The sequence below is a fragment of the Bombus vancouverensis genome, chromosome 9, assembly GCF_051014615.1.
Source record: "Bombus vancouverensis nearcticus chromosome 9, iyBomVanc1_principal, whole genome shotgun sequence".
NCBI lineage: Eukaryota > Metazoa > Arthropoda > Insecta > Hymenoptera > Apidae > Bombus > Bombus vancouverensis.
In genome coordinates, this window is record NC_134919.1 from 11,415,490 (window position 1) to 11,442,596 (window position 27,107).

Below are 27,107 nucleotides of genomic sequence, written 5' to 3' on the forward strand. Positions count from 1 at the left end.
TTGCTTGATAATTTCAATCGAGTGCCATAAGCTCTATACTATGCGTATAGTCGTACTACTGTATGTCCATTAGTGTACCGTATGGCTTCGAGATATCAAGCCGTGTCTGGGTAACGTAATCGAATAGCTGCTTTCAATTTATTCTAAGCGTCACTTTCCAAGAGTGAATTTTAAGGTGCATACGTTGCGATTCGATAAAAGATAATTTACTTTCAAATGGATTTCAAACGAATGAATTTCATTTGAAAAGATCTACTTACTTAGAATTACGGATAAGCTAATGTTTAAAGAAACGTTCGATTCGCTTAAAAGCGAGCTTACGTTTTGCCAAGTTTATATTGTAATAATCTTGAAGAGAATATTTTATTCTACGAAACGTATGTATATCATACGATGGCAAATTTCTAGAGAATTTTGCAGAACGAATTCTGTGGGCTGTTGGCCTGGAGAATTTGTTTTCCCTCGCGCTAGGACGTCAGAGAACTCGATTTCAGGGAGATAGTTGCTCCCATGTGCATATGACAAAGCACAGACTTCTTGTACCATGGCCAAAGGCCAAAGGCCAGCTGTTCAAGACAATTTCTTCAGCGAATACTGCATCAAATGTAACCTTTCGTTCGCATTACATGCTACTCTTGTTCTAATATCATTTTTAACATTCTATGTTTTATTATTTATTTTTCTTTTTTTAATAAACGTGTGGTTTGAACTAGCATTTAGTCTAATGATTTTGTTTTTTAAAAGTTTAATTTTTAATTTAAACATCGATTAAATATTTGTGTCTCATGAATTATTTGATTTTTCATTCATTCAGGTGGGCTAAATCACACATCGCGCCACTTCGCATTGAGAAAATCAATATATTTATACAAAATATAGAAATTCAATATATTTATCAATTTATTTCTTACTACTGGAAATTTTATCTGGAGTTTTGCAAAATTTCTATAAAATTTTACAAAGACTATGAAATTTTATGAACTACGCAATGAAAGCTTCTAAGAAAATGCAATCTGAAATGGCATTAATAAAATCACAAGATTGCTCTGCTTCTCCGTTTGCGAGATCAGAGAAAGAAATAAGAGAATTAGAAAATATAACAAGATCGACTACGTTTTTCCTTAATTATCATTCCCAGAAGAATAATAATTTTCCTGGAGGATAATCCTACTAACTATTGTCTGATTTTATATCACATTTGCTATTACTCTTTTGCTAATTTATTTATTTACTGTTATCAATCAATCGTTCTTTAAAACTATCGTTACATTAATTTCTATCGGCGAGTCAATTTTTCCAATTTTAAAATAACTTCTCTTACAGGTTGATCTGCACAATGGCAGCTCTAGTAAGTCACAGAACATATCTGGGATATTCATAAAGAATGTTTTGCCGAACAGCCCGGCCGGAAGAACCGGCGAGTTGAAGGTAACGTATGCGACATGAATTCTATTTGTACGCGTGTGTTTTACGTTCGATGGGAGAAGAAAGGAGGAAATAATTTGGTATTCTGTCCAGGTCACGAGAATACAAACTCGAAGATTCAATGGACTTGACCGCGAATCTATTTCAACTTTTATGCTGCATAATTATTCATTTTTTGTTTAATTATATCCTTAAGAAATTTCTATTTAAAAAATTTATTTGCAAAAATTCTTTAATCTTTAATATTCTAATAATAAATTCATGCATTTATTTCCAAAATAAATTCGTAAATTAATTCTAATTTGAATAAAAATGATGGAAAGTTTTGTTTAAATACACGAAATTCAGAATCTCTGATAATGGGTCTTTCATTTAATCGAAGAACATACAAATGAGACGCTATTTAAAAATCAGTTTATGCGACTTCAGAATCATTGACATTGAATTCGTCCATTATTTGTTTTGAGAATATACAGGTGAATGGCTATTAAAAAAACAAATTTATGTGACTTTAGGAAACAATATGTGAATAGAGGCTGAAAAAACAAAGCTTCGTTCAAGATTAAGATCGAAAACATTGAATGAAGTTTCTTCTAATTCTCGTCACGAACGAAGAAAACTTTCTCTGGCAACCCAATAATGGAGCCGCGAAACTGGTTGAACCATAAACCTTCATTCTTTGTTATCTTATATGGAACTTAATATCACGCTCCAGTTATCTCTATTTTAATATTCAACACACCTTTTTCATATATACAACATTTTACAGGAAATATATTTCTAGATAAAATACAGCAGGAAAATGATAATAAGAAAAATTTGCAATTAAAAGCTATCGTATTTTCTTTTTTCTTTTTATTACACCATCTTCTTTTTCTCGAGTCTTCTTTATCAAAAGAACTTCTGCTAAATTCTTTCTCAAACAGATTTCCTTCCTCCCTTCGTGAATGTAACTTCTCATAAATTAAACAAACAGAGATAATAATAACAATTTAAAATTCAAAAGGTCTGGTTCTTTATCTTACTACTTTGTTTCGCTCGAGCTTTCTCTCGCAAGCACTTTTCACTGAATTATTCCTAAAAAAAAAAAAGAAACTTCCTCTCTCGGCTTATAAATTAAACCTCTTCAAACAAACTAAATTATCTTGAAATATTGTTACAACAGCCTGTATGTTCCATATACTCTGCCTATATTCTTAAAATATTACTTTTCATTGTTTCATCAATGTCCCCATTGACTCATTACCAAACAATTCATTTGTAATAAATAATTTTGTTATTCGCAAAAAAACATTCAGTTACGTATAGATTACGACTGTTGACCGATCGAAATATGAAAAATTGCAGAAGATAGACGTAAAAAAAAGGGGGATTTAACACGCGCTTCTTCTTTTTCTCGTTTATTTTCAGATCGGAGATCGAATAATCGAGGTCGATGGCGTGGACCTACGACATAGCACTCATGAACGAGCAGTGGAGGTCATCCAAGCCGCCGGAAATCCTGTCTGCCTTCTCGTCCAGTCTCTGGTGCACTTGGTGAGACCTCGCCACGACCAGGAATATCGATGTACACCCGTTCCTTTCCACCCTCATTTGCTCCGCATTTTCTCACATTGCATATCCATTATCGTTGATTATTTAACAATTTGATTTTCCTATAGAACTGTAGACGATCTTGGCGTGTATAATTGGCAATTTGAACTTTTTAATTTAATTTTACAATGTAGTTACATTATTCTTTATCGCTATGGCAGTTCTGTCTCGGCTGTAGTCGTAGATATACCATATTGAAAATTGTTTTCTTTCGTAGAGTTCCTTCATGAAATATGAAGAATACGACAGAAATATTTCAACTGAAAAATTTAAGCGGAATACCTTGTACGATGTATTTCCTAACTACGCTTGATATGCATAAACAAACGATGTAAATTAATTCTTTATTTCTTTCTTCTTCATAGTCTTCAGAATCGAACAACTGCATAGATAACCACACACTAGCAATATATCATTTTCTCTTTTATTATGAAGTAATCAATGTTCGATACAGTACACGTGGAATATCGATACGTATATTTCATTTTTGTACATTTTTTAATATTCTCTACTTGCTTGTTCCTCGTTGTTTTTACAGATTTCTCCGATAAAATCACCTTTGAAATGGCTATTATATCTTATAATATATTTTAGATTATATTCAAAAAGAACGTTCTTCATTTTAGATGAACCGATTTTTCGAAAACAGACAGAATCCGTGATAGTCGATCAATTTTTCTAGCACTCGACCAATCCTTCGATTCTAACATTTTATTCGTCATCGTCTCGTTTATCGACAGATTTTCTGTGCACCGCTGCTTTTTAACGCATCTTTTATTTCATTGTTTCCACCATAGCACGCTTGTTACGTGTTTTAAACGCGAAAGTAGCTCGTTTGCTTGTCACGTTTCGAGTGCCATTGAAGTTCGATGGCGCTTGCGAGCGAGAAAACTCGTAGAAGAATAAATTGCATCCACGATGTTATTGCACGCTCGTTGTAAATTTGGTCAACGCCTCCAGGTAGCCGACACGTGTATGCAAATGTAGGAATTGTGGCCGCGTGCTCGATTTAAAACGGAACTTTGTTCTCGGCGCTTAATGGCTTTCTCCGTTTCTCATTTGCAGAAACGTATGAGACGCAGACAGAATTGAATGTCGCTTGCAGCGAGAAAATACGCGAAATTAGCTTTTTCAATAATTCCTCGTCACGCATAAATTTACGCGTATTCGAATCTCGACTATTTAAGTACAAATGTTCGAATTTGAGTATTTTTAGGTTTGAACACCGGGCACGAATAATTTTAATTATTTAATTTCCAACTCGAATAGTTGGCATTTGAATGTCGACTTTGAGTATTTGAATTCGCATCTTTGAATTTATTAATATTAAAGCTTTTGCGTCTAAAGCTTTACGTTCAGACATACAGATTTAAATATTTAGATTTGAAATTGTTGATTCCAATATTTGAATTTCAATATTTCGAATTGAATTTAAATACCTGAATACGAGAAATAAAATCCGCAGTGTGTTCGGTGTGTCGATATCGTAGACAGAAGTCTGATGAAGCAACATTTCTGAAACACGCATACTAGAAAGCTATACATATTTGCAATGAAATTTCGTGTTTAAAATCAGATTCCGCTCGCTCTCTCGATGCTAGTTAGAAATTCAAAATTTTTCACGCGATGAAATTGCGAAATTTGTTTTAACAATATTTCAAACAAAATTGTAGCTAGGTACAACGATTTGCAATCAATTTTGCGCCATGTTTTCGCTTGTAATCTGCCGGATTGCTTCGACACACAGGTCGAAATATGTATGTATGTGAAATGAACAATTCGCTGTTAATTCCTGTTGTTTCGAAAAGAGAGGAAAACAGTTGGAACAAACATCGTACGATATGTAGGAAAAATATGTACGGCGACAATTTTCCATAATCTTTTCCCGATGACTTCTTAAATGGCAATATATTTTTATTTGAAATATTATTATTTGAACGTGGGAAAAATTGTTTTTTAAACTGTCACGTTTGGTTTATGATGAGAAATATAACGGCACAAAGTGTAGTGACAATACAAAGTTATTAAATGAAAATTGTTGTAGTTGCCACAAAACGAGCTAATGGCAATTTACAGATTGCACGTTGCAAATTGCATGTATTGATTGCACATAAAATAAATTTCAGCCGAAATTAAAATTCAAACAGACAATTATCAACGAATTGAAAAAGGAGTTAAATTTAAAAAAGGAATCAGATTTTTTATATGCTCTTCCTTAATAGCAATACATCATTAAGATAATTTATAACATTTTAAGAATTGTTTTTATAAATATAAATTTAAAACAGCTAGCACATATTTCAGGATATTTTGAACGACAAATATATTTTTAGAAAATCTTGGAATATATTAAAAAAAAAGAGAAGAATGATTCGTCAATGACTCGGATAATTAAAAAATAAAACACAGCGATCAAATGAATATTTTCAAACTCTGTGACTTATGAAAATGAGATCGCTGTTGTCTCTGACATTTCATCTACGCGATTTATTTCGACCTGCGGGTTTGATGGGCGATCACAGGCACCATAGAATTTTTCATCGAGCTAATCAAACTGTAAATGACATAGAAAAGAGAAAAAGAAATCACCAATCCTTCAAACAACTCGATTAACTCCGATCGTTTGATTGTTTGTTTATACGTTTCTTTTCTCTTTGAAGTATTCGCATTGTCCACTCTTTTGTTATAGCTAAATTGAACAAACGGGAAACATTAAAAAGTTTGAAAAATGTTGATATTTTAGAAATAAAATATTTCTAAAATTTCTTTAGATTTTGTTAATACTATACATCAAAGCAATCGAAATAAGTTAAAAATAAAAAATAAATACTGTGTCTATAGAATAGCAGAGGTATAATAATCTAATCTATATAATCATAACAAATACTAATACCTAAATAATTAAAGTAGTTAGACGAGAAAAAAGAAATACTTTCTGTTACGATATTGGAGAGATAAGAGTTAAAATTATAGTAATTATCGGAAATAAACATTTCATTAACTCAATTATTATCTCGCTCTGTCACTTTGGAATCATGCTAAATAGTAAATCTCGATAGTGATATTTGCATCGAATGGCAACCCCAGAAGGCAGACATTTCGAAATGTCAGATAAACTGGAACATATCGTCCTTGAATCTCTGTCTCTCGTCCCTTCATACCTTCTGCAGTAATCTATTATCCTCTGGCGACCTTGGAAACTTGGAAGCCTAATTCAAATCGATCCAACGATCGGTATATAGAATTGTCTAACGACTAAATATTATTTGGAAAATAAATTTCGCTGGAAATAAAATCAAATTTGATTATAGCCTTCTTTGTGGATGTAATTAACAATTTTGATGAATTACGAAGATACGAAATACAAAATAATTAAAATAAATATGAAAAATCGTGAAACATTAAAAGTGTAGAATATTTGAATTACGAATTATATTGGCCGCGAAATCTTTTGATTAAACTAAAATTACTTATTAGAATATCTATTTCCAATTATTTAATTACTGAAACATTTATTTCCAAATATTTTAAATTATCTGAAATTTATTTCTAAAGATTGAAATTGTTTGCAGGATGTTGAAACCGCAGGATATTTAAATCACAAAATTAACCGAGTATTCGAGGTATAAAATATTGAAATTATGGGACATTTAAATTGAGCAGTATTTAAATTAGAGAATATTTAAATTACAAAACTATAGAATATTCCAGATATAAAATATTTAAACGATTGAAAGTTTAAACTGTGCCATATCTAAATTACAAAATATCTACGTTGTACGAAAATACAGAATACTCTAAATACGTAACTTTGATATCACTGAATATTTGAGTGATGAAGTACTATAATTACAGGATACTCGAGTGATAGATTATTGTAATGACAAACTAGTCTAACTAGTCTAATCTCTCTCACAGAAGACTCAAACTATAAAATATATTTCAATAATGCTACATGTTTCCACTATCCAATTTAGAATAAAATATATTTGAAAAATTCTTTTATTTCATAGCTTATTTAGAAAAATATCACAGATTGCCCCAGAATGTTAAATTACAAAATTGCGAATGTTCTAAAATACTTTGATAAATCAAACGATCAAATCCCCAACGAAATGCAACTCGCGAAACAATAAAACTCGGAAACCCAAATTCCCATACTTCGCAAACAATTTTCCATTTCACTCTTCCAAAGAACATTCCCCACATCTGCATACCTACACACATCGTCGTCATATGTTTCAACTTCGATCCACTTGGTTCACAGAAATTCACTTCGAGCCTGTATGAAATTAAAGCGACTAAACGACATTGAACCGATCAAGCTAGAGATAGAGAAACACGGAACAGGCAGATACGGCGAAAGAACGAGATGGATAGAGGGTGCATCGGAGATAAAAAAAAAAAAAAAAAAATCGAAAGAGGAATAGAGTAGTGTAGGCAGAGCCATTATAGAGAATCCCTTGTAGATGTACGGTGCATCGAGGTCGAACTTTCCAATAAACCATCTGACGAGGGGGTGACAGGGGGGTGAAATGGTGCGAAAGGCGGGAACAGAACGAGAATCATGCAAATCAGAGCGAACGGTGTCGAAGATAGGCTGGTACCAGGAACAGGGGATCGAAGGAAACGCTTTTGTTTTGACAAGTTTGCACGGAGAATGTTCTCGCTCGAAAGATTGCGTGCAAATTGCACGAATCTGTCTGTTCTTCTATTTCCCTGTGTGAGGTAATGAGCAGAAAATCTGGTTAGGAATAACGATCAAACGTTCGAGTAATTTTTCATTTCCATTTCTTTGACTAGGGCATTTGAAGTTTGAAAGATTTGCTTTTGATTATTTCTATTCGAAATTTTGTTTGTGCGAATTGACAGAGATGCGGAGAACTCGTGCATGCAGCTCTGTTGTTTTATCTTCCTTTGTGAGGAAACCAGCGGAAAATCTGGTTAAAAATGAGAATCGAACATTCGAAGATTTTTTTTACTTTCGTATCTTTATAACGAGAATTTCTTTCCTTTCAAAATCGCAGATTTTATTATCGAATATCGTTAACAACGTCAGCGACGGTACTTAACGCTTGTCTTGGAAATTCGAAACACCTTGCCACACGCATTTCCAGGCCACGAAAACTCCAAAAGAAACAAAGTTTCCACCTCCGAAAGAAAAAAATCCGGAAGCCCTCTCTCGAAAAACGCAGCCGACGTTTCTGTAATTCCAACGTTCAACTTGCAAAAGTTCGCCGAAGCTCTGCAAACAGCAGAAACAACAAAATAAAAGGAAAGAAAAACAAAACGAATGGCAGAAAGCGTGGATCCCGCCAGAGCATTTCACATTCCAAGCGGATCCTTTAAAAAACATGAATCCTGACACGGCATAAAACAATTCAGGAAGGGCAAAACTAACGCGAAACAACCCCAGGGACTAATAAAGAGGGGGAACACGCGAAACAAAGGTTAGAAAGAGAAGGCAGATAGTGTACACGGTGGGAGGGGTGATTGGCAATGAGTCAGGGACGATCCGTGTGAGAAAGTGTGGATTACGTGGTTGCAACGAACCGTCCATCATCGACACACCATGGACCATTGGCACCCCTTCCAGCTGCGGCAGTAACCCCCCTCTGATCACGTCGAACCATCTCTCTCTCGGTAGCGATATATCGACGACCCGGCAGTTTCATGCACGAAACCGGCTGGTAGACGTTGCCTCCGACGGAACAGCGTCGCGATGCACCGCCTCTTCGGACGCAAACGCGTCTCGTTCGGTGTACGTTCCAACGAATACACGCACATGTGACGCCTGCTATTCGTTGTTGAGGATAGTAGTCCCTTTGAGGATAGATTTCACGGATCAGAGTTGGACCGCGTCGAACGTAATTTGGCAACGGTGATATGGTTCCTGGTTTTCCTTCTTTTTGTCCGTCGTACTTTCGTTTCGTTTGGAATTTCTTGTATTTGTGACTGTTGGGATACGGTTGGTGATACGGTCTTCGGTCTTGGGTTCTTTTTTGTTCACTTTCCTTTGAATATTTTTATATTTACGACGTTTGAGGTCGGTGACATAATCCTTGGATCTTGTTCTTTCTTCCTTTTCTTTCTTCGTTCGAGATTTTTCTATGTTTGTGATTTTTTGGTTCGATGGTGTAATCCTCCGATTTTGCTGCTTTTCTCCTTCTCCTTTTCTCCTTTGAGGTTGTTTTATATTTTTGTGACTTTTGGTATCGGTGACATGGTTCGTGGTTTTGATTTTTTTTTTTTTTTTTTTTTTGTATGTTTCTCCAGCTTGGAATTTGTAATCTGTGAGTTTTGATAATTTGATATTTTGATTCCTTCTTACTTCGGGGCATTTTATATTCGCGATTTTTAAGATTGATAATATGCTTCTTTCTTTCGTTTCTTTTCTCTTTTTCTCTTCCTTTGGGAATTTCTGCGTCTGTGTGAGTATTCATTTTCTATTGCATAGTTGTATATAGATACATATGGTGTGTTTACGAGTATTTGGATATTTTGGGGGAATTATAAGAGTCTTTAAAAATTATTATTTCATTTGATAAAAGTGTGGAGTTGCTAAAGTTACTTAAACTTGTAATTTCGAGTGAGAACAGTTTAGAAGAATGTGCACTGTAATTATTAAAAATATTGATGCAGTCGTTGCAGTAAATATAAATGTGTTGGCTTCATACGGTGTATTCTAAGTCGGTTTAACAGTACTTGTTATTTTCGATAAAAACTAAATACCAATTTTATTGTTGATTTTTGATGATTAATTTAAATTTTGGATAATTATTGTTCTTTAAAAGTGCAAGATTTTCTCAAAAATCATTTGAGACTTTTAAGTCAAGACACATATGAAAAAATTATTTTCTTCCATAGATTTTATGTTTCTTCTTTACTTGTTACATTTATTTTTTTTTATTTGACAATGACAGTGATTAATTCAAAGAATTATAAAATTCTGATATTTTTTTCAGGATACATTTGCTTTAAATCTAGCGTAGGTGAAAGTCGATTGTTTTATCTACCTGATCGTTCGTAAACTCAGGTTGTCCCATCAAACAAGAGCTTCGAAATGTAAATGCTATCGATCAGTTCCTTTAAAAATAGAACATGATCACCAAACATATTTCCCAATCACGGTAAAAGTGCGTCCAATAACGATCTTAATTCGTCAAACCACCCATATTACCGTCAATAACGAACGAAAGAATACATTATTAATTTTATATAATATTATCATGATAATAATGCAACGTAATCGATTCAATTATAATATTTCTCTGAAGTGAACAAAAATATATTTTTTTTTTGCATGCAGTTATTTCTCCGGTTTCAGACAGAAAGACGAAAAGATTTAAAAATTGTTGAAAATAATTAACTTGGGGTAAACAATTTTAAATAATTCCCACAAACCCATAGGTGAACTATCCACAAAATATTGCTTTGTAAATCATCGAATGCTCTTTCAATGCAACATTAAACGTAACACACTAAAATCCACGATTAACCGTAGATGAAACCTCCATTGGTATCATTGAATTATAGGGTGGCACACAAGACTTTGAATTAAATATTACATATAATATTACAATAGTTTGTATCTTAATTTCTATCCTGGTTTTTACATAACAAATATCATTATAACAGTATTTTTAATACAATAAAAATTGAATAATATTTGACTGCATTGATTGAATCTAATTGAAACTACTGTGATCACCTACGGTTCGATGATATCAATTATGGATTAAAGTCTATTACTTACGTCTCTATTCACATAAGTAGATCATCCAAGGCGTATTACATATTGTGTAAACCGTTGAATCCACTTAACGTAACAAAGAACGTAACACACACTAAAATCCACAAGCGAATGGAAACCTCGAACATTTATAATACATTTGGCACATTTTGGAAACAATCGATTTTGAAATTTCACTGTTCCATAAGTGTAGAACACTTAACGCGCTTCTCGCGTTCGACATTACATCGCCTTCTAACGAACTACCTGCAACCTGCGCGTCAACTATCGACGAAGACCGTAGAAGCATTGATCTTACACATCGTTAAATCAACTTCGACGAAAATGTGCTACGGACACTTACTCGATGTTTCCATTTAATTGTTAACGTAACGACAGTGTGATATCCGTATTGATTTACAACGAAACAAACGAACTCACAAACCCATATGTAGATCAGTCGGTTAATTGTTATTTCGCGGATCCTTGAGCCCAGTCAGTGGAATGTGCTGCAAGTCTCGTGCGAGGCCAAAATCTAATAACACGCATTAATCACATTCCGAGGTAGCGGTGTAACGTATGGGGCTCGCTGTTATCGATGATCGCGATTGAACACGCTTGTACATCTTTAAATCACTGCGTTTCTCCTCTGGCAACAATTCAAGAAACCGTCACGCCGAATATTTCACCGGTTGCCACGAGTAATTCAGTCCGGAAGCATCGTACTGCGCCAACCGAAATAGCACCTGGCAACTTCCATCCTTCCTCTCTTTTACTTCTTCTTCTTCTTCTTCTTCTTCTTCTTCTTCTTCTTCTTCTTCTTCTTCTACACTTCCTGTTCCTCTTTTTCTTCTTCCATTTTTATTTCTTACGTTATTTATTCTTTCACATTTTCTCGTTCCTTATTTCCTTGTATCTTTTACTATTTTATTATTCTTTTGTTTATTTCTCTTCTTTCATCATTTCTGTCCCCCCTTTACTCCTTTCTCTTCTGTTTCCACCGCTCTGTTTTCTTTCGCCTCTTTATTTTTCTCTTCCATCTCATTTCATTCCATTTCTTATCCTTCTTTCCTTGTTTCTTCTTCTTACATCAATTATTCCTTCTCTATTCCTATTTCTTTTTGTTCTTCATATTGTTTTATTTTTCTTCTCTTCTTTTTCCGCTGCCGTCGCTGCTATTCTTTTCTCTCCCCCTTTTCTATTTCAATTGCTCCGCTTCCCTTGTTCCCTTCTGTTTATTCCGCTTCCTTTTCTTCTGTTTCTGCTCGTCCCCTTTCTTCCTCCTCCTATTGTTGTCCTTTCTCTTCAAAGATCTCAGGCTTTTATACGGCTTGGTGTCACAGGATTATTCAAATCGAGGCTTTCAAGCGTAAACCGCATCCTTTTGGTATGCATTCCTTTCCGCCTTTAGCTTTGCGACTATAGTAGAACTCTATGTATCGGACTCCACTGGGAACAAACGGTACATACGATAGAACTCTGCTAATTCCCGCTACTAGCATAACCGACGTAATCGTGTTTCCCTGGCGTTAACAAAACTTTCAAAAGTTTCAACAACGCGTGTAACAAGCCGATAAAAATTTACCATGTCAAGTATTCGAACACTTTTGCCTCTCACAGCGCTGTAACAACCAGCAGAAGTTCATTCAATCAGATACCAATCAAACCTATTTCTTCTCTATTTCTTCAGAAGAAGAGAAATTCTTCTCGATAAATGGAGTTCCATCGAGGTTTCGTTGGAAGAATCGGTCTTGTCGAGACACACTGAGACAATGTGTATGAATAATGGCGAATTAACAGAACCATGAATCAAAAGCCTCGATTTTCTTCTTTCTCTTCCTTTTCTCGCAACTCCGCCTCTTTTTCTCCTTCCTCTTCAATTTGTACTATCAATCCGTACCATCGCGTATCAGCGAGTCCTGCCACGTCTGAACGTCGTTGCACTGTTACAAATAACGTTTCTTTATCTACTTCTTCCCGATATTTCATGCTTTGGTTTTTCTCTTCTGTGAAATTTGTAGAACAACGAGCACGACGAAGAAGCGGAGGGAAGGAAGCAGAACACGAGGAGTCGATTGCCCGGAACACCCACGGCATCCTTTCGTCAAAAGGCTTCGCCAGTCTCGCCAGTCAGGTCCAGCACGCCGGAAGTGACACAGGTGGGTCGTTTTCATTCAGTCTCGTTTTGTGCACGCGCGCCAATTGACACGGTCACACGCTTTACTATTTCTGACGTCTCGCAACCTGAACTAGATTCGACGTTTCACTGTGCTTGTTTGAAGTTGTTTGTTCGATCGAGAAATTCGGCTTTCTCTGTCGTTAAATGCAATCAGTCACGCAACAAAATAAAATATATAGTAACAGAAAGAAGCGAGAGGAAAATACGAAGCGGCCATGTTTCCAGCATCGAACAATCGAAAGATTAGTATTTTTTGGCCTTGAATGAAATTATAAACAAAAAGAGTAATATTTCATAGGTTTATTGTTAAGAAGCAAACAAATTTAAATTGCTCGTCTTCTAGAAAATAAAAAAAAAGAAATTATACGAAAATTTGCAGCAGTGCACCGAGTTGCTGTTTATATAGCAACGTCGGTGGATGTTGAAGAGAATGTTTCAAGAGTTCGTTTCAAGTCAGTAGGAATTTTATATTAAAATATATTTTGCTACGTTTAATATATTTCGTCCTCGTACATCGTTTTAATTTTTTTATCTCCAGTAGTTGAGATGATTTAGCATTCTCCGATATTATTAAGTTTTCGAAGGAAAATTGATCTCCTTAGAATATCAGCGGGGCAATGAAAGAGATTTGTGGTAATGCCGCTCATTCAGTTGAATCCAATATCTGAAACTGTTTGGAATTTTCAAGTGTTCCTTTGTTGTTGGGTAGGCAATTAATCTATTCGAGAGGATATTCAACCAAAGAGACCCATTCTCAAACCAATTCGATCTAATTAGATCGACCCTAATAATTAGCTAATGGATCTTCCGATCGTGACAATCGTCACGTATTAACCCTGCCACGACCGCATAGCTAACCACCACTATATTGCCATTTCAGTGGAAAGCACGTCGCAAGTGTGCAATTGTGTCTGCTTAGAATTTAAATTCCTACTTGCATAAGGTATTTACCTTATAGTATTGCGCAACTTATTCGTTTCTTATTCAAATTACTTTAAACCATTGAGTTTAAGCAAAGATTGACAGACAAGGGAACATCGTTGTTATACATCTGTAGCAAATGATTTGTAGCTATTTAGTTAATGAACCTACTGCCTTGTAAATAAAAATGCAAAGAGAAATGACGACTACAAATATCATTTTTCAAAATTCATCTCGCAATTTGCGATCGTTTATGCTATTTTCTTGTGACAAATAAATTTTATAGAAATAAATCGACTTTTTTTCAAATACTGGACAATTAAGTAGCGAAGCAAAGAAATTGAGAAATCTATGAACAGCGACGTTGTTCAGATTGTTTTCCAAGAATCTCATATATCGACTGTGAAATTATACAATTAGAAGAAAATAACATAAATTTTCAAGTATAAAAATAATTTGTATATGATAGCAGGATGAGGAGGATTCTATACAGCGAAGTATCCTAAGTTTGTGGAAGCTTGTTTCTAGATGTAAATGACGTTTATAGAGGAAGCCAAGTTTCAGTCTTTCTACTGAAGATCAGATACAGAAAGTTAGCATAATGGCTATTTGTATGAACAAATTTATTGTAAATAGTTTATTGGAGGCCGACTATTTATACACAGAAACCAGTCTGTGTAATATCACTACAATGGTTCTTTCAACGCAGAAGTAAATCTGCATAACATCAGCGTAGCAGTTGTCCGTAAACAGAATGCCACCACAGCGGTTAGGTGGTCGATTTATGAAAATCGATAATTCTAAGATTATAAATCCTAAGTTGAGACTTACAGTAATTCAAAAATGTATTTCAACTCAGAATTAATTATTTTCAATCGCATAAAAAGCATTTCAATAAAATCAAAATACCTTTCATCTTATCGATCTTTCGTAACGCAAATTGCAAATTAAGTATACCACAGAGTTTACAGCAATAATCATTCGAATACTTCTCTCAATCACTGCGTAGAAGCAAATTCACCAAGAAAACTCTATAGTAACGTTTCGCATATGCGAAACACTTTTAGCTATACAGTGTTTGCGATTGTGAGCTGCTTGTAGCTAGCAAATGAAGTTCGTCAAAAAGTTTATTATGAAAACTACTCGAATACATCTCCGACTCGCTGTACCTGAATAGAAACAAATTTCTAAAAAAAAAAAAAAAAAAAAAAAAAAAGACACATCGTAGTGCCATTTTACATGGAAACATGTTTGCGACTATAGATTGCAGTTTCCATCAAAAGCGAAATGGTTAATGAAAACACGGAGAAAAAGGCTGGTTGATTGTGATCGAGACACTGGGAATAAAAAAGCGCGGGAACAAGGGGCCACGTTCGATCCTGTCCAATGTAAATTAATTCGGTCAACGGAATCGATTGTGTTATAACTTGGGGCGACGAGGGAGCGCGTGAAAACGGGAGGATCCCGTCGTCAGTCTATTTCGCGATGCGTCCCGTTCGAAATGTTACGATAGAGAGCGCGCGCGCGCGCGCCTACCCGAGCTACCAATTTTAGACAATCTCTCTCTCTCCATCGTTCTCGCACGTTGTTTGATCGTTTCTTGGAATTAATATAACCGCCCGTTACGTATTCTCGTTCGTGATTCGATTGATCGGTGTTTGTAATTGACCGAACTGTAATTGATAGTGAATTCAAAGCTTGTTCTATAATAGTTCCTGATACACGGGTTGTTTGCAGCGTGGTGAGTTCCAAACGATCGGCAGACGCGTTTTCTCCGAGGTTTATTAAGCGTGCATTGTGGTTTGTTTGAAGAACGTTGATCGAGACCCTGAAAATTGTTCGTGAATATTCGAAAGCTCCGCCCTGCCGGCGATTATAGTTTTCGAAATTTTTCCGCGGCTTTAGGCACGCGCGATAGAAAGTTATTTTGGTGCAAATTGCTCTTTATTTCGCGGAGTTGCTCTGTTGTCTGGAATGAATTACCGTTTCGCGATTTCCTCTAACGCTTTGTCATTTTTCTAAAATTTCACGATTTCAGTTTCGTTGGATCTATGGAAGGAAATATCGTCTACTCTTCCGTTTCGTAGATGAAGACTTTGTACACGCTGTTTAAAATTGTAATTTCATTTTCGTTCTATTTCTGATGATAGTGGAAGGAGGTGCGAGAAGAAGGAATATTCTTGTGCGTCTCTTTGCATTTTTCTTTCTTCTTCGTTTTACAGGCAGGATTCGAAGACGGAGAGAAGCAAAGTAGCTCAAGATCAGACTTTAGGCGACAAAGTACAAGAGTTTCAGATGGCGCGGGATCCAGTTCGCGAAGGTAATTCAAGAGTTTCTTTTACAAACTTCTTTCTAACGTAGTCATTTCTTACAATTTGAAGCCGGGAATTTGACTCAAAATTTCTGATAGATTCTTTGCAAATTTTACGTTCTATTTTATGTTACGTTACGTTCTATTTAGTTGCCGACGAGAAGGTAGCGTTAACTGACGTTTAATGCAACTGACAATAAGCTCCACTTTCGGCTGACCTGCTATGTGTGGGAATATTGGCACGGGAGAGGATTATAATCGTTTGAAAGTAAATTAACAATATGTAATGATTCATTCAAATCTTACTCGATTTCGATATTGACAATTGACTTATGACAGTTGACAGAATGACGGATATAAAATTCTTCGGTTGACAAAATGATAACTAACTCTTCGAATGGTAATTATTCGGTTGACGAACGGTAATTAATTAATAGTATTCGATAGACGAGCGGTAATTAATTATACTCGATAGACGAACGATAATAATTATTATTCTTACTTACTTCTTTGAGTCGCTACACTTATTTATATCTGTTGGAGATGAAAAACTGCCTTTTTATTTCTTTTGAAAATGTTTGGGAAGGTCCCCAACGTCTGTTTAACTGCCGACTTTGTTTATAATTTAAATTGTCTTAATATCGTTATAGAAGCATAATTAGGTAGATTTGAAAACGTAGTTAGATAAGTTTTCGCAAGATATAGCTTTTAGCGGCTTTAACCGCTTTTCACTTCAAATACTGTAAATGCGGTTTCAAATAAACGTTTTAAATTACCTTGATTTGAAGGAAATTATTAATTCTACTTTCGCGCTACGAATCGTGCGGATCGCGGGACGTGACAATACTTTCGTCCAATTTTGCAAGTAATTCTTTTGAACTAAAATTTCCAATAAATTTTTTAAGGACTTCATTTTAACGTAAAATATGTATAAAGAACTATAGCAGGACTCGTGACGATTAAAAATGTTCTTCTTCCTGCTCGATATCCTTTCTCGAACGAAAATGCCAGGATCGATTAAAAATTAAACAAAGCAATTGTTTAATTAAACTTTCAGATCCTCCATGAAAAAGTCTATTCGCAAGAAGGCGCCATCACCGCCTTCCAATCCAGGAATATTGCGAGAGGTGAGCGAAGAGAAAGAGGATAATGCATCGAAACCGGAAGAGCCTCCGAAACGGAAGTATTCGTCCGACGAGAGCTCTGAAGAGGACATACGTGAGCTGGAGGGTAACGTTTACACGAAAGGTGGCATGGAGGTCGGTGAACTTCGAGTATCTCGCAAATTTTTAGATATTTAAGAAGCTTTGAAGATTCAAATATTCAAATAATTGCCGTAGATTTCGAGAAAAAGTGCCGGAAACGTAAAACGTACCAAAGCAGAAATCGAAGCGGATCCAGAGACTGAAGATGAGTTCGGTTACACGAATAGTACGTAATTTATGTAAATTAACTTTTTTTTAATTTATGCATCAAATTTTTCTTTCTTCTTTATTTTCTATCTCTCCTCTTCTTAAACTTTTCTTTTTTCTCTTCCTTCGTCTCCCTTATCTTCTTTCTCGTTCTCTCTATTTTTCGTCCCTCTTCCCTTTGTCAGTATCACAGGAATCAGCAATATCATTATTTGCGTTACAGTGAAAGTTCAGAAAAAATATCATTCACTGGGGCACAAGGTGTTGCTAGTAAAGATAGAGAAAGACAGACGTGGTTTGGGTATCTCCCTGGCGGGACACAGAGATCGAAATCGGATGGCAGTGTTCGTTTGTGGCCTTAATCCAAAGGGAGCAGCTCACAAGACTGGAGAGATTTTGGTTGGCGACGAAATACTCGAGGTACGTTGCTTTACTTTTTTCTTCATCGTATCCTCGGTCATAAACTTCTTACCTTCGCTGTTAATACATATTTATACATACTAAATACATATTTAACATTAAGATTCATGAAGGATTTATTAATAAATTAATAAAATATTTCCATGATTATATACAAGATATTCTGATAAAATTAGAATAATAAAATTCCAATCAATACGTCGAATATTTTTTCAAATTTTCTACAAATTTAAGAACTAGTTCAATTTATAAAGTAAAATAAGATTTTTTATAAAAGTTAAAGCGTAATTATAAAATATGCTCATAATTGTACAAAAGAATATTCTAACAAAATTAAAACAATACAATTATAGTCAACGTTTGTAATATATTTCTAATCTTCTAAAAGCTTAACAAGTGGTTTAATTCATGAACGAAAATACTATCAATTTTATCGTATGATACCGCTTGCAATTTTTCAACAGCTAAATATCGGTCATTCGAAAAAAACATTTTGCAAATTTTCCGAAAGAAAAAAGAACATTACCAGTAAGCTATGAATGAAATTTGGCAATTGGGCCGAGATCAGCTGGCATCAGCTGTTAATGGTTCAACAAGTGTTGCTTTGAGGAATTTTCGGCCGTCATCGTCAACGTATACAAACGGAATCGCGCTGGGCAGTGATAAATCGCAGCAAGACAAGTTGATGAATTTTTAGTCGAACGTATGTGTACTTGGCAAACGTTCAAACTCGATTATCTCAGAGACGAAGCCTCGAAACCTACATTTTCCGGGTGAATCACCTTACTCGGGATCATATCGCGAATTCCATTATGATTCATGCCACCTGGTTATTCTTATTTGATGGAGTAAACATTTTTAATAATATTTTCCATTTTGTTACTCTTGAATTATGTTTCTACGTAGGTAAATGGCCGAGTTCTGCAAGGACGATGTCACTTGAATGCGTCTGCCATGATTAAAGGAATGGCTGGCACGTATTTCAAAATCGTCGTTTTCAGGTACATACAGATTTTCTTCGTATTTCTGTGTTTTTGTCATGCGTGTGATTTCAGTTATTTTGTAAATAAAACATTTCTAACTAAAAACTAGAAAAACAGAAAATTTTCCGTTGAGATTAATCAGGAAAATTATTCAAAAAAATTTGTAGGGCGAAAGAAGAATGTGAATTGCCATTGAAATTGTAATATTAATTCTTTGTAACGATATATGTTCTTCTCTCTTTTTTTTTAAGCAAAAACAGGTTTGTCTATAGCAAAGACGATCTCAGCCAAAAATTATAAATTTATAAATCGATACATGAGTCAATGAATTTATTATTATCCGACTATGATTCGGTTATAACAAAATTAACCGAGTAATTTGATGCATAGGAGGAGCGCCGCGCTTGATGATCTCGCCGTTAAACCGATCGTTCAATTCCCTCCAACATTGGAAGATGTAAGTTCGATTTGAAAAATTTAGCTTTAAACGTGTTCACGAAAATTTTATTTTGTATTTTTATAACATTCTCCTCACTGTCTTGTGTTTTTAATTTAAATTTCATTTTAAATTTACGCACGAATTCATTTAAATATTGCAGAATTAGATGTAGAATACAGGAATTTCCTTAAGGGGAAACATCATTATAGAAATATTAAATTACAAAATTTCTCGAGAAATTTGAGGAACACCAAATTACAAAACTTTTCCTCAAACTTATAGGGATGTTAAATTCCAACATTTTTCAAGAAATTTACTCGATTATTATCTACGTAACAAACGTTTCGAGTCTATTTAGTGAAACTCAGAAAATTTACGTTAAGAAGCTACAAAAATATGCGTTGTCCGTTAAAATTTGTTAATCACAGTTTCATTTAATAAAAATTATTTCATCCAAACGATAGATGTATTATTTTCCTCTTGCAGTCCGACATGTTCAGCCAATACAAAGGAGTTCGTAACATACCAGTGAAGAAGGCAAGTTCAACCAAATCCCAAAAATTACCACCGTACCAAAGATACCATTTTCATCAATACATTGAAATTTTCTAATATCTAGGGCCAGTACGGACTAGGTATAATGATCATCGAGGGAAAACACGCGGAAGTTGGACAAGGTATATTCATCTCAGACATTCAAGAAGGCAGTGCTGCAGAGCAGGTAATTGCATTCCTTTGTTAATTTTTAAACGATCGTTTCATGCATTGTATCACATACTGAATGAATAATAATTGTATATTCGCTACTGTAATTACAATTGAATATATTAGTATGCGAATACAACTTGTCAAGTTCGCACGTGTCATTCTCATGTGATACATTTCGCGTGTTACAGGCTGGTTTGCAAGTGGGTGACATGATCCTCGCTGTCAACATGGACTGTTTGCTGGGCTCTACTTACGACGAGGTAATTATTATTTAATGCACCGTGCAATGGAGATGTATTAACACGTTTTGTATTATTCGTTTTGTATTACGAGTGTTCTTCACTTGCGACATATATACAGACGTGTTTAGAGAAAGATGCAGTTAAAAGTATAGTACAAAGTTTGCTAGACCTTAAAATCGCTTAAGTGCTTGTCATAGAATTTACCATTTTGTTTGTCTCGCGATTGTTGATCACGTTCGATCGAATAAATACGATTTCGTCAGTGTTAAATTTTCAAGAATTCTATAGCAAATAATAAACGCGAGATTGTTAATGGTAAGTTAAAAAATTGGAAGGGATTCTGTGATATACTTCGATGATTTAACAGCGAATGCTAATTAAACAATGTCGGATTGAAATCCCCGAATAAAAACGCAATTCACATTCAAATTACACTTCTTGCACTTTTCACAGGCCACGAGTCTTTTAAAAAAAGCAGAAGGCGTTGTAACGCTTACAGTATGCAATCCTAATCAAAGCAAAGTCGCGAAGGAAGAAGAAGATAAGGCGAAGGGCATTATTCCTGAACCTGAACGTAATTATTTATGTGAAATATCGGTTTAACATAGATTTAATATAAGGCTAATTTAAGATCATGTTTATAGCGCCAAAGGAGCCGGAGAAACCACCAGAACCAGAAGCACCGCAAGATCCAAAAGATTGCAAGATTGTGGCTGGCAGAGATACGACGATAGAATTCCAGAAAGACAAGGACAAAGGCATCGGCTTCATTATAGCTGGTGGTTCCGACACGCCATTGGTAAACTTCATTTTCTTTCTTTTTTTTTTTTTTTAAATAAAAATTCTAATATTTCAACTAATATTCTGATTCTCAATTGGTACCATTGAATCATACGTGGTCACTATTAACTCCTATAGTTTAAATTGGAGTTGCATTAACTTACTTTATTCTAATTTTAATCTTTTAACCATTTAGAAGAATTTAATTCTTAAATAATTTATTTGAACTTACGAACGAAAAGAGGTTCAGAGTTTTGTGCGGAATATTATTTCCTCGATTTTATTTCAGAAAGGAGTGTTCATCGTCGAAGTATTTCCAGACGGAGCAGCCCATAAAGATGGACGGCTGCAAGCTGGAGATCAGATACTCGAAATGTGTAGTCAAAGTTTCAAGGAGATGGAACATGATAACGCTCATGCTGCCGTATTAAAAGCATCGGGAACTGTACGTCTTCTTCTTTTTCCATTGTACAGAACACGTCCTTATAAACTTGAGAATTTCCAATGACTTCTTCTCAGCTTAATCTTGTTTAATTTTTAACGTGTCCAATAATGAAACATTTATACGTTTTTGAACGTAGATCATAATGGTGGTGCATCGACACGAGAAAGGTGAAGAGGAAATCGACGTTGAATTGCAGAAGAAGTCGGGCAAAGGAGCTGGTCTCTGTTTGACAGGATACAAGAGTGGAAAAGGAGCATATGTATCAGACTTGGTATGCTTCCTTATACGAAATCATTACACAATTGCAAACTATAAATCCACTGTCTGAAAGTGAAGTTTCTGAGAGAAGTTAACAAAGCGAAATTAAAAATAGAGCAACTTATAAGGTACATTTATGCGTCTTTGGAATTAACAATTTGTCAGTCAACTGTAATTTTACTTTCACGATCGTACATAATTAAATCAACGAGATAAATAAACAGAATGCGAGTATCCTAATCCAATTTATCGTAGAATGCTGTGGATTATCCACCTTTTTCTCTTGTTATTTATTGAAACATGTTCGGTGGAAGCTTTATTTTTCCTTCATGGAGCTATACTATCTATTTATAGTCGGTGAAAAAAATATATATATATAATATTAAATATCCCATTTTGCTTTTTAATTGCTTTAATTAATTATTTTTGGAAAATTATAGTTCGAAATTATAATTCAAGTGATTGTATTGTTCGCTTAGTTACCCGGTGGTAGCGCTTTGGAAAGCGGGAAGATTTGCAAAGGCGATCGAGTGGTGGCAGTCGGTGGCCAAGACGTCCGCGAAGCTCCAGTAGAGGACATCGCAGTTCACGTGAAAGTTTCCAACCCGGTGCAATTGAAACTGGCTAGGTTCAAGTCCGCTAAGCAATGACAGGTAAATTTTTCATAAATTGCTAACTAACGGTTTTTCGACACGAATAAATTAATAACTGTTGATACAAAATGTGAAAATTAGTACATTAAAATTATATTAAATTCCATTTGAGAAAACCACATGTCACTTTCGTATCATCTCTATGCGTCTATTTACGGGAAATGTAATTTACATCAAATTACACGAACATTATATCTGAACATTTTTTTTTTTTTTTTTTTTTTGGTACAGCCAGTACTTTACCAGTAATTCACATTAATACGTTAAAATCGGTCACTCTGTATTACCAATTTCATCTATTTTACAAGAAAAAATTCGTATCACGTAACAAAATCCAAAAAGCATCGCTAAAATGTCAACCAAAGAAATGATTTAACAATGTGTCCAGGGTTCTGCAGGCGGAACTCAGAAAGCAAGAGTTCGGGCGGCAATCCCCTCCAGACACCATGGATTCTAGTGTGATATAACTGACTATACCAAAGTAACTATAAATACCGTTTACCGTATAAGTAACGCTAATTCTAGAAGAACAAGTGAAACCAAAGGAAATGCGATCTATAAATGCAGTTACGTATGTACGTTGTAACTGTATACACGATTCGAATATTTCGGATCTTGTCTAGTTAAATGATAATCCAGGCCCAGACGCTTCGAGCGTCTTACACGCGATTTTATAGAACACGCTCTGACTCGATTACCAAATATCGATGCGTTTGCGCGATTATTATCGACGATTCGAAAAAGAATTCCGTCTGCCGCGGCTGAACATCCGGCGAGTAGTTAACACGAATATTTCGCGACACCCGTTATATACACTTATTAGAATTAACGACACAGAAGAGTATTTATGCAGTTAGAGCGATACTATATATTGTAATAGCCACGTGGACGTATATCACGGTGAAACGTTTGGCAAGAGGGGTGGAAACTCGCGAAAAATATATCATATTCGAAATAATTTGATCGATTTTCCAAAATAAGATAAGATAATTCTACAAAATTCCTTTCTCTCGACGCTCTACTTTTTATCGATTTTATTACCGGAGAAGTAGGATGCGAAGATAATTTATGGAGAATTCATTTCGATCGATATAATCAACATAATCGTACAGCCTCGTAGACGAGGGTTCCAGAAGGAAGATGTATTCTCGATGGAGATGGAAATTCGAGAAGAAGAGAATACAATAATATTTGATATATAAATTAAGACGAATGTAAACGAAGCTGTATGAAGTAACTTGATAGAATTGAACGAAAGTTTTGTAGATGGAAGGAATATTCTTCTTCAAGGTTCTTTATCGATATTATTCGTATTTATAGCAATACTGAAAGAATTTGTCTTTTCGAAACAGATAGAAGGTCCAGAGAGAAACGGAGGAAAATTACATTGGAGAAAGCGAAAAGTGAGAAAAATCGATCGATTTGTTTTCAGGAAGTTTCTCCCTCTTCCCAAGCAATTCCAACCGTGTCTTCATACGAACAGAGATATCTCGCTTGTACGTTTCGTATCACTTACGTTTAAGTTAGGCGACTTAGAGACTTAGGGTAGCGCACGATCGCGCACGACAGACCACGCGAGTTTCGAACACTTTCGGGGCTGCTCGTAAAAGAAAAGAAAAACGCGAAAAATGAACATCTAAAAATTCATCAAAAAATACAGAATAAAAGAGAAAAACAAGTTCCAACTCCCATCGAGTGATCGGCGTTCGGTATAACAAAGAACCTTAATTTAACTCTCGAAAAAGAGAAAGAGAAATTGATAGGTTCGATGAAACGAACGCGATCGAGCTTCGTTGCATTTTTACGATGTGGCAATTTTTTCCAAGAAAAAGGCGAAGGAATTTAAAAGAGACGACGATGGACTTGTTGAGAAACTGGCTTGTTGATCGCGTATAGTTCAATTTATCCTATTATCCTAGTCGTTAGCGTAGATCTTCGAAGGCGCAAGCAAAGGAAAGCTGGAAAATTTCAGCGAAGTATTACGTCGGAGTACGGAGAAAGATGGTTCAGGAAAAAGTATGACGAGACACTTGCTCGCGATTGCCGGTTTCGCGTGAATATTTCCGCTCGAGTTTCATTTCAGGTCACGAATATCGAACTTGACACGATTCGATTTCGTATCGAATTCGATATTTCAGCTTCTGGTTTGATTCGAGTGGCGTAGAATTTTACTTGCCTCGTACAGCACGCGAACTTTTAGTGTTAGTTGCGCCAAAGTGTATGTATAGATAGGGTGATTCGTTTTTGAACGATGAACGAACGACAAGAGAAATTGAACATAATTGGACACGCTCTTAGGGAATTGGATTAGCATTGTTAGCGAAATTTTGTAAATTACAAATTATTTGATTATCCTAAATGACGTCAAATTATGAAACTGTAGAAGGGTAGAATATGATCTATAGCAAGCGATCTATCGTTAAATTGTTGCGCAAGAGGGTCCAAGCGATGGAATATTCAGTAAAATAGAGAAACTAAATCTTTAAATTAATAGGTTTTTTAATAAGTTCAACCGATAATGAAGATAAATTCGACGAGATTTAATTTAACGAAGTACAAAAATACCTCAGAAAGTAAATATTCAATCCAGTTCTTCCTTTATTTAAGAAATTTACATTTCAAATCTTTTACATACTACGTTTTTCTTACTATTCTAAGATTCTAAAACTTTGAAAAACTTCACTATAATTTCTAATAAAAGCGTAATTAAATACTCGTCCAAATTTTCTTCCAATAGTTTAATGAATTATCTCGATGTTCAATTGTACCGTGCGCTCCACTTCATCTTTTGAGGTGCGCGGAATCCATTTGAAACGGACCACCCTGTAGATATATAACTGTCAGCGTATGCACTGTAAAAGCTAGCTGTGTTCGTTGCTTTTGATTTCGATACACTACATCGAATTGAGATATCGAGGCCACGTTCTAGTAAGGTAGTCAATGAAATAGTAAAAACTCGTGGGAACGTTGGATCGTACGCTGCGCGAATTGTTGCTCGTAAATGACGAATACCTATTTATATATGCATACATGTGTACGTGAATGCGTATATTCCGACACTGTCGGTTAAGAAGTTTTACGTAAATGGATTGTAATTTATTGAACATCCCATCCGGTTTCCCAAGATTATTTTCTTCGCTTTGTTTGGCGGTGTTATGGTAATCGTTCTTCGTGACTGATACATTCTCATAATAATCTGCATATTATAGAGTTACCAAAAGCGATATTATGTGCGCTAAAATCGAGAACCTCGAAGCTTGAAGATATAGAAATCTGAGAACTTCCGAATCCACAAGTCGAGAAGATTGAAAATTTCATTTCATGATTTCACGAGTGAAAAGTTTAAAAGAGGAGCGATGATTACAAAATTTGAGTGATTTGAAAAATAAGAAGATCCCAACGTTCTAAGATTCTAAAGTCTGACATCCTGGGAATTTCAAGTTAGAAATTTTTTAATTGACGAAATAGAAACTATCAACTACTCTACATTTCTATCGAGTTTCTGTCGATTCGTAGTTCGCGACTAAATTGAAGACTCTCGAATTTCGCGTAACAATCGACGATTCTAGACTTCTGGCCAATCAGTGTCGGTATACGCGCCTAGGCTCATAATCGCAATCGCTTTTCTTATCGACACGGATCGAAATCAAAGGTAATTCGCAAGGATAACCGTTGCACCAAGCATTCGTGATCGTTCGTTCTGTTGGCACGTTGCAAAACGACGTCATGCCACGATGGCGAGGCATCGATTGTAAAAAAAAAAAAAAATAGAAAAGAGAAATAACAGAAGACAAGAACAAAAAGAGATGGCGTAACCGTTATGAAAAAAGCGTGAACGTATCTGTTGTCGACGATCGAACGAAAGAGAAAAAGAGAGTGTGTGTGAGAGAAAGAAAGGAAGAAAGTAAAAGAGCACGAGAATGAGAGAGATTAGAGAAGCTTAATGCTAATTATAATATATTTGCAGATTAAATAGATTCGGGATACTAATTAGTATCCCGAAACGCCTTCGAAATTCGGGGAGCAATACAATCGAGCCAATTTTACAGTCAACGACTCGAATTATTAATTATTATGATTATTCTCGCCATTATTACCGTCATTATGAATTATTGTCACGGTTATTATGATTACTAATATTATTACGACGAGATTATTCTAATTCCTGTTATCGCATACACCGATCATTGTAGCGCGGCACTCTTATCGATGGTCACGAGGAGGAAACATAACAAAGCAAACAAAAATAAAACAAAAAAAAAAAAGAAAGGACGTAAGAAATCCGATTATTATAGAACGCGAACAAGCAGATCGAGATCTATTAAAATGCATTGATTGCAAAAGTTGCAGTATAAGCGTTGTTCGTTGATGTCGCGCTTGTGCGCGCGTTCAAATCTCCTTAATCTCCGCAGATCCACCAGAACAAGGTAAGTAAACGGACAATGATACGACATACCGTATAAAAAGATTTACCAAAGAAATCATTTAAATTTCTTATTTTCAACTAAATATCTCAATCTTTATTTTTGTAATTCATCGGAATTGCAATAATTAATATTTTAATCCGATTGCAAGTCAAATCAAACCGTTTTAACACTAAACCTAG

The 27,107-nt window shown here is 35.2% G+C and overlaps 1 protein-coding gene across 2 annotated transcripts in view; it reads left to right on the top strand.

Annotated features, from left to right (window-relative positions):
* LOC117163749 (multiple PDZ domain protein) overlaps positions 1 to 26,844 on the top strand; it is a 165,595-nt gene extending 138,751 nt beyond the window's left edge. For both annotated transcript variants that reach the window (XM_076621840.1, XM_033346390.2), the window contains 18 exons: positions 1,324 to 1,428; positions 2,836 to 2,961; positions 12,772 to 12,909; positions 16,073 to 16,170; positions 17,219 to 17,420; positions 17,502 to 17,592; positions 17,797 to 17,993; positions 18,900 to 18,994; positions 19,367 to 19,433; positions 19,902 to 19,952; positions 20,035 to 20,136; positions 20,312 to 20,383; positions 20,819 to 20,939; positions 21,010 to 21,164; positions 21,435 to 21,590; positions 21,727 to 21,861; positions 22,328 to 22,501; positions 22,890 to 26,844. In XM_076621840.1, the coding sequence (XP_076477955.1) occupies positions 1,324 to 1,428; positions 2,836 to 2,961; positions 12,772 to 12,909; positions 16,073 to 16,170; positions 17,219 to 17,420; positions 17,502 to 17,592; positions 17,797 to 17,993; positions 18,900 to 18,994; positions 19,367 to 19,433; positions 19,902 to 19,952; positions 20,035 to 20,136; positions 20,312 to 20,383; positions 20,819 to 20,939; positions 21,010 to 21,164; positions 21,435 to 21,590; positions 21,727 to 21,861; positions 22,328 to 22,498 (2,082 nt within the window). In that variant the 3' untranslated portion in view covers positions 22,499 to 22,501; positions 22,890 to 26,844. The remainder of the gene's footprint in view (positions 1 to 1,323; positions 1,429 to 2,835; positions 2,962 to 12,771; positions 12,910 to 16,072; positions 16,171 to 17,218; positions 17,421 to 17,501; positions 17,593 to 17,796; positions 17,994 to 18,899; positions 18,995 to 19,366; positions 19,434 to 19,901; positions 19,953 to 20,034; positions 20,137 to 20,311; positions 20,384 to 20,818; positions 20,940 to 21,009; positions 21,165 to 21,434; positions 21,591 to 21,726; positions 21,862 to 22,327; positions 22,502 to 22,889) is intronic.
* The last annotated feature ends 263 nt before the right edge of the window (positions 26,845 to 27,107 follow it).